This window comes from Leiobunum rupestre, chromosome 1 (genome assembly GCF_980474605.1).
Source record: "Leiobunum rupestre chromosome 1, qqLeiRupe1.1.hap1, whole genome shotgun sequence".
NCBI classification, from domain to species: Eukaryota; Metazoa; Arthropoda; class Arachnida; order Opiliones; family Sclerosomatidae; genus Leiobunum; species Leiobunum rupestre.
In genome coordinates, this window is record NC_143384.1 from 28,285,474 (window position 1) to 28,294,450 (window position 8,977).

At 36.9% G+C, this 8,977-nt stretch overlaps 1 protein-coding gene across 1 annotated transcript; it reads left to right on the forward strand.

The window, feature by feature from the left end:
* Positions 1–6,555: 6,555 nt before the first annotated feature.
* On the forward strand, positions 6,556–8,310 carry BEAF-32 (Boundary element-associated factor of 32kD). Its single transcript, XM_090164381.1, has one exon. The coding sequence runs from the start codon at positions 6,556–6,558 to the stop codon at positions 8,308–8,310; it is 1,755 nt and encodes a 584-aa protein (XP_090020507.1).
* The last annotated feature ends 667 nt before the right edge of the window (positions 8,311–8,977 follow it).

Below are 8,977 nucleotides of genomic sequence, written 5' to 3' on the forward strand. Positions count from 1 at the left end.
ACACCATCCATACCAAACCGCAAAATAATCCGTTAACGCTCACCGTCACACGGTGGTTTTGCCAACACTACGAAAAACTGCGAACGCAGAGATTTCGAGACATTGCGTACATTGATTAACCTTTGCACGGAAAATGCGAACGCGTTCGCAGGACAGACACACACACATACAGACAGACGGACGGACGGACAGACAGATACGGTGATTGTATAACCCCTCCTAGGGGACTTTGTCCCCTCGGAGAGGTAAAAATCGATATATCACATTTTGGTGTCGCATGAATTTATCGTATCGCTATTAATACAGTTTACTGCGAAATTGTTGAATTTTATCTTTCAAAACCGTTTCCAAAGTGTGTAGTGTGAACACGGCTTATGTCCCCTATTAGGGGTTTTACAATCACCGTGTCTGTAGGTCGGTCTGTGTAATCACTTCGTTCACAGTTTTCTTGGTATGGAAAAGCTTTTTCCAAAAGCGCCTTTTTTGTCCTTAGGTGTAGCATAATTTTTTTTTATTATGCGATAGTATCGGCCGGGATTCGAACCCAAGCTCTCCTGTATGACAGGTAAACGTTCTACCACAGAACCACGGATATATGTTACGCTTTACTGCAAATATAATTAAGTATTAAATTTATCTACGTATGAAATTTTAAAGGTCAAATCTTGTTTCAGCGTAGTCGGCAGAGCTACTGAGATAAGAGGGACAAAGGGTAGAACCCCTGGGTGGTCAACATAGTTTTTTGTCTATCGGTATCTACTTTTCAAGTGTAATGTGTCGTTTATAAAAACGGTTTCAAGTTGTATATATCACACTCTTATGCCTTTTCGTTTTACTTACCTTACTCGTAATTTCGTAATTTATTTTACGTGTTTTCTTATTGGCTATAAATGTGCGTTACATTCTTATTAATTTGGTTACGTTGCTTTAATTTATATTGAGATATACGCTGTTGTTTAGCCTTCACTATAAGTGAAAGCACTAATAAAAACTGCTAGGGCTCATGACGACAACCCAACGACCCAGATAAAATTCAATGCAAATAAAAAATCTTAGACATGAATTATCCCCCACATTATCAACAAACAAGAAAACTAAACAAAATAAAATTATATAATAATTACCCCACTAAGTAACAAGTTAATTAAAATATTTAGGAATCAAGAAAAAGTCAATCTTAATACCCACAGAAATACACATTGTGTTCACAGAAATATGTAATAAAAATTATAATAATAACCCAATTAAACAACAAGGTAATTCAAATACTTAGAAATCCAGAAAATGTCAATTCATATACCCACGGTAATGAAAATTGTAATAGAAAAACCAACAAGTTGGCAAGCCAAAATATACCTCTCCTCAGAAGAATTGTCCCTAGTGGTATTGATTTCTCGAGACGACTCTTAAAGATATCTCCGCAATTCAGTAATCCCGGTTCAATCCCGCCCGGTATAAAATTTTAATTTTATATTAAATAATTGAGACGAAACAACCGAGTATAATTTTTCAGAATATTATAAATTAAGTAGTTACAACAGCGAGTTATACGTACTAAAACAATGCACAATTGAATTTAACCCTTTTTACAGTACAAGTTTATCAGTTGAATATAATACGAAGCAAATTTTAATGCAAGAAATATCTACAGAGGGTATTTGTATTTTTCTCGCTTACGAAATACTTGCCGCATCTTTAACGCTCATTTTATTTCAACACTCGCCCTTAATGAAGATACCGTAAAATAGCTATATTCGACATCTGGTAGTGGACGACTCTTTGACTTCATGTGGACGTTGTGACACATACCGCATGAAAAAGACCAATACCGTCCAATTTCCAATATCATATAATGACTCGCACACCCAGGAAATCAATGACTGCATAAGGAATCGTAGATGTCCAAATATCCACACCAATAAAAAATGAATTAACAAGAAGCGAAAAACTTACCATTCACAAAGCACAGAGAGCCAATCGACTAAACGACAGCTCGTATATCAATAAATGACTGTAGACGGAATAGTTGGGGTCTTTATAAATAAAAACAAACGAACCCAATTGATGAACTGCATTAAACATCTTAATCAGTCGAGAAAACGTTTAAAATAAATTACGAAGTAATGACGACCCTGTTAAAAACCAGACCAACATAAGTGTAAGAGCACGATGTATACAACTCGATATTTTCTTCATAAATGAACCATTACGCTTGAAAACTAATACGCTAAACACACAATAGATAAAAATATACGACTGAAAAAACGAAATAAATTACAAAAATATTGGATTCTACCCTTTAACCATCTTAACTGCTGACTGCGCTAAAACAAGATTTGACCTTTAAATTTTCATACGTAAATAATTTAGACTTTAACAAGTTCACAAAAATTAAAAAACCATGTTCAATAAACAATATCCACAGATATTGTATTCATCCGTTTAGTAAAAAAGGCGCCTTATCATAATGGTTCCTTTACTTTAATATTTTCCCTAAGGAAGTCAATGGCTCGGCGGTAAACTGTCTGCATGGTAGCAATGCGACCCGAGTTCAGTTCCTGATCACGATCAAATTTTACATTAAAATTAAATATAAGATTAATGTAATTTATAAATATTTAATTAAATATAAGATTAATGTAATTTATAAATATTTAATTAAATATCAGATTAATGTAATTTATAAATATTTAATTAAATATAAGATTAATGTAATTTATAAATATTTAATTAAATATAAGATTAATGTAATTTATAAATATTTAATTAAATATAAGATTAATATAATTTATAAATATTTAATTCAATTTAATATAAGATTAATATAATTTATAAATATTTAATTTAATTTAATATAAGATTAATATAATTTATAAATATTTAATTTTTATTTAATATAAGATTAATATAGTTTATAAATATTTAATTTTTATTTAATATAAGATTAATATAGTTTATAAATATTTAAAATGCATTTTCACGCCCCTCATTATTTTCTAAAATAATTGACATTATGTCATCTGCCAAAATATAAGCCGGCTGATTTTAATTAAATTCAACAAAAATAAAACATATCAACGTGTTTCTTGGCGTGGTGCAATCTCTCTTTTTGGCGGAAAAATCTAGTGTGCCCCTTCTCCCGTATGCTTATTGGAAAAAAAGAGTAGGAATGTAGTAATGTCAGAGACCGAAGCTGAGAGGAGTGTCAAAATGTTCAGGCAAGTTGAAATTGGTACGAAACGTACGTTCACCCAAACAGCAGGTCGCCAGCGTCAGCGCGAGTTTAGGCTATTGTAATGTGCGATATAGTGTCGCCGATACGAGCAACGTTGGCGGTGCCAGCAACGGTTGCTAGGACGAGCAACCGTCCAGTGTGCGGCGACCTTAAGACGAATACCGTGAACAATTGGTGGACACCCTGCCATTAGACGTTGAGAGGTTGCCATAACACTCAGCACTCGGTCCATCCCAAAAGTCAAAAAGAAGAAGTTGAAGAGAAAACGCCCGTACAAACACAACAAACACAACAAACACAAACACAAGCACAAGCACAACATACTCAACACCCACAACCGTCATAACATAAACACAACCAACTCAACACCCACAACCGTCATAACACAAACTAAACATTCACACCCTACATATAAACATTACCATAACTAAATATCTAATCAAACTGAGTTAAAAATGTCGCGACGGTGAGCGCTAACGACAAAAAACTATCTAAACCAAACCCAACCGCAAATTAACGCTCACCATCGCACGGTTGTTTTGCCAACCCTTCGTTCCCTAATTCCTAGCAACTGCGAACGCAGAGATTTCGAGAAACTGCGTACGCAATGATTAAGCTTTGCACGGAAAATGCGAACGCGTTCGCAGGACACACAGACACACATAGAGACACCGTGATTGTATAACCCCTCCTAGGTTACATACTACCCTCGGAGAGGTAAAAATAAGTAAAACGATCGGAGAAAAAAACAGCAAACCAGGAACTATAGACCAATTCGCATATTACATGCAGGGAAACAAACCTTTAGAAACCGCCATCGAGTATAAAAATTTAATTTCGTATTGCTACACTATATGACACCAGCGTGGTTATTTTGGCGCAAAATTTGAAAAATTAAATCAAATTTTTATATTTATTATATAATGTAAGTGCTATTTAAAGCTGAAAGTTTATATAAAATATTTTAGAAAATATAGTTATACAAAATTTCAGCTTTTAAATAACCACAATTTAAATTAGACTTTCGCGGATATTATCATTTTTGTTATTTCGGATTGTACACTGATGGCGCCATCTAGTAACAAGTAGATTATTAAAAATGAACACACAATGGCGATACCCCTGTAAAAGGGTCTTCTCCCTTCTTATATGCGTATTAGTGTATTTTATTATAAAAATTTATCTTCCGTCGAGGTATGGAACGCCGAAACCCCTTCCAGATTGAATGTTATCATAGCAGGTTCATCTACATCTGGGGATTGTATACCATTGGATAGAATCCCACCATTCGTCCGAATGTACCATTGAGCCGAATTCCAATCGACCGAAAACTTCATTTTGCGCGGTTTTCATTCAATATAATGTTAGGGATACATTTTTATATAAACATAAAAAAGGTACAATACATACAAGAACTATACATTCGGTCAAATGGGAATTCGGTCTTTTGGGAAAACTCATCCTGAAATCGGGGTGAAAATCCCAAAATCTCGAAATCAATCTATAGAACCAGAAAATCTCAATCAATTTGTGATTTCTGAAATAAATTTTTGATTTTTTAAAATCCCCTAAGTAAAAATTTATTAGCGTTCGATGACCTCGAAGTTTGCGAGATGCGTTTGCAAATAAGGGAGAAAGGAAGAGGGTTGATTAACAATGATTATGATTCTCAATGGAAATTGAATATGTAACAGCTCTTTGTTGACACATAAATATAAAACACTAGAATATATAATAAACTAGCAACACTTATTTGATATCAATTTTGGCAATAATGGGCGCAAAATATAAAACGTAACGTTTATGTTTCTCTTTCTTTGTGGTGCTTCACATAAGGGCGACCATTAACAATCAATAGGGGAGAAACTCAATATGGATTTCATTTGTTTTGGCTATGGCTTGTTTTTATCCAGAACAGTGAGTTTTAAGAAAGACTTTCTACATTACAGATAGCCACCACTCTCATAGGCATTGTAACCCGGCCACTTGGTTAAAGGTTTCTTAAGTCGCTAGATGTATTGTTCCTACTGTGGTGCCTTGGGTATTAGTCTTTCAGATGATTATTCTTGGAATTCTTTCTGGATACCACGATGCTAGAATGGACCTTAGACGACTGTGACTCAGCAAAAAAAGGATGGAACCCGGATTAGGGCACTTTTGGCGAGTTGACCTTGCTGAAAGTTCTTCACAACATAGAAACATTCTTTATCTGAAGAATTTTGGGATCAAACAGCGACACGATGTGCAAAATGCATTTTTTAGCGATATTTATTTGTGAATTATTTATAGAATAAAACTTACTATCTTACCAAGAACGGTGGCGTTGGAACGTGTTTCCCGGGAAATGTTGACAAATGAAAATCTCGAAGGTGTTAGAGGTGAGTCGAGTGCCCGGTTATATCGGGTCCCGCCCAAGCCCACCCGGTTCAAGCCGGGCTTGGGCCGGGTGGGTAAAAATGTTGTCGGGCCTGAAATGAGCGGGTTTTTGAAGTTGTTTATCGGGCGGGCTCGGGTGTGGGCGGGTATCAACTATGTCGGGCTCGGGTTTTTCTCTGTAAAATCCCAGACCCGACTCATTCATAAAGCTTTTTCAACTCCTTCCGCGTTGAGTTTGCAAGTTCTCTCCCCACTGGTTTAAGGGGTTTTCCCCCAAGTTCTTCGGTTTCCCCTTCCATAAAAACTTGTCTAGGTTAACGGTAATAGTTAGTGTAGGGAGCTGATGGCTCGATCTCTTGGCATGCAGGGCTTGCCACCACCCTCCTACGCATTGTAACCCGGCCACCTGAATTAAGGGCTTCAAAAGTCGCATGATGACTTAGGCCTAAGGTGGTGCCTTGGGTATTAGCCTAGCTGATTATTATTATTTATTATTAATATTTGCTAATTAAGTTTGAATTTGAAAGTGTGATCTGTTAAGGCTGATTTTCACTTGGCTTTAGCCTGAAATTGCCCGGTATATTTTTAAAGTCCGTTGCGGTTTCGCAATTCTGGATTTAGAAGTTTGTTTTCGTACTTCACTGCAAAGTGCGAAGTGCGAAACGACGGGAAGCGTGAGTCACTCCAGTCTCTAAGGTCGGCTTATAAGCTACCCAGTTTCCCATGGTAAAAAGTCTAAATATAGGTGTAAACAAATATATTTGGAACTTTGACCGTGGGAAAACAATTCAATCCTAGTATACGTTTATTGTAGAGAAAAATAGAATTAAAGGAGTCCCAGATTCTCAGTCTCGCTCTATCTTTAGTAGTGAAACGTTAGCGGTCTGTTCCGCGGAAGTTTTACCAATTATTAAAACAGGGCAATAAATAGTGAAAACTCTGAAATGGATAACTTAGAGGTAGATCTTGACGCCGAACCTGCTGTCGACGAAGTCAGACCAACTGAAACGAACAATCTAAGGAAAAAAGACATTGAAAGTCTTATTTCACAAGGAAGTTCACGTATTACTTATTTGGCTAAAAACAGCTCACGATCAAAGTCTGATGTTTGGCAAAGGTTCAAGATAATTTGTGTTGACCAAAGTCCTGTTAATTTTTCTAAGTGCAATGACTGCCCAACGGTATTGGCTTCCAATCCACAAAAGGGAACGTCAACATTGAAAAGGCACAGTTGTAGCGGAGGCGGAGCCTCAATATCAAAGAAAGTCAGGAAAGCGCAGGAAACTGACGAAAGTCTTGAAACCAATACTAAAGAAGATTATGGTAGTCAGAAACGAATAACCGATTTCACAAACAAATTAGTGCCACATCATGCAGTAAGACAATTAAATACAGATATTTTAATTGGACTCGCAAAAGATTTACGCCCATTGCAAACTGTTGAAAGAGAGGGATTCAAAAGAATTGCGCAAGCTCTGGTTAACTTTGGTTCATCGTACGGTCAGCAAGATGTATCAAAGTATATATATCACAGAACAACTTTGAAAAAGGAATATCTGCCTTCCATTAGAGCAACCAAAGAGGATGAATTGAAAGAGATCTTAAAAACAGCACCGTCGATGCCTTATTTGGCCTTTACTACTGATATGTGGTCCGATAAATTCAAGCAGCGAAACTTCCTGTCCCTCACCGTGCATTACATAACCGAAGACTGGGTTTTAAAGTCCAACATGTTGTCACTGGAAGAATTCTTAGAAAATGAGAAGACTACAGCAAACGTTAGAAGATTATGTGCAACTATATTAGGTAAATATTTTGAGATGGCCGTGGTGACGCAAATAATGCAAGACTCAGTGCTTATAACTGATGGAGGATCAAATATGATAAATGTTTTCCCGAAGCGTTTCCATTGCAACTGTCACAGGCTGAACCTTCTAATACAATGGACTTTGAACAGTAAAGCTTTACCTGACCAGCGAAAGGTAATTGAAGCCGAGAAGAAAGGGAAGCCCATCACACCAAAGAAATTGTTCCGATTGGCGAACGACTGTCCGAAAATTCAGGGCTCCCTAGACAGCGTCAAAGAATTAGTAACCTACTTTAAAAGATCTGGATCTAATTCAAAACTCAAGTATAGTTTAAAGCAAGACGTGGCAACTCGTTGGAATAGCGAATTAATCATGCTGGAATCCTATATAAAGTCAGCACACGAGGTGAAGCAAATCCTACTAGAAAAAAACAAGCTGGATAAGCTTGCTTTGATTGACGATACTGTGATACAAGAAGTTGTAAACTTTCTCAAACCATTCAACGAATGTTCCGAAAAACTAAGCGGAGACAAATACCCTACCTTCCATTTAATCGCTCTATGGATCCACAAGTTGAAAACCCACATAGAAATTCGGTCGTCTGACTCCGACGAAATTGTAAAGTTAAAGAAGCAGGCCAGCGTTTGCTTTGAAGAGTATTGTCGCCTAGATGACATGCATTACGCTGCCTGTATGTTACATCCAAGGTATTATCATGAAATTTTTTTTATACCTAGAAACGCTAACAAACGTCTCGAGTCGAGACGTTTGTTAGCGTTTCTCTCAATCCATCTGGGAGTGGAGGACGCAACGGGTGGCCCGTTGGTCCCTCCACTCACCCAGTACGCCCCGTCGCTTAAAATAAATCAAAAAGTCCTGGTATTTCATTGACTCGGTAATATTTACGTCACTCAACGTGATGGAATCAAACGCCGGTGACGATCACTGCGCCCCCTGCACGCAACGGGGGTAAGGTGTTCAACGTGCCCGTCTATTGTCACTACATAACCATTCTTTCTAAATATAAATAAATACATTCTTGGTATAATGGTATTATACTTTTAGGTATCGGCAGCTAAAGTTTGCAGATCAACACGCGAGAGAGAGAGCGTCAACGGTACTAAGATCATTATTAAAGGAACTTGAGGAAGAAAATAAAGATCACTCAGATACGCAAATATCTATGTCTACAAGCCGCTCTAAAGAAAAAGCAAATCTTTCTCGATTTGAAGAGTTCGAAGACTCGGACGTTGAGGAAAATGGGTCCTACGAATTGGACCAATACCTTAAGCTGCGCATTAAGAAAGGTGTTTTTCGAAAGTGTAGCAACTTTTAACGCAATTCATTTATTTCTTTCAACATCTATATTAGATTTAGATGACGAAATAGATGAAAACTTCGATATTCTAAAATTTTGGCGGGATGCTACCGAATTCAAAATGCTACAAAAAATTGCTAGGAGAATTCTGGCAGTACCCGCGTCACAAGCAAGTGACGAAAGAGTTTTTTCCAGCACTGGCCTTACACTTACTGCACGTCGCACGGAATTAAAGGGATC

Bases quoted from the DNA above. Each gene is read 5' to 3' on its own strand.
- BEAF-32 (XM_090164381.1), top strand. From the start codon at position 6,556: ATGGATAACTTAGAGGTAGATCTTGACGCCGAACCTGCTGTCGACGAA.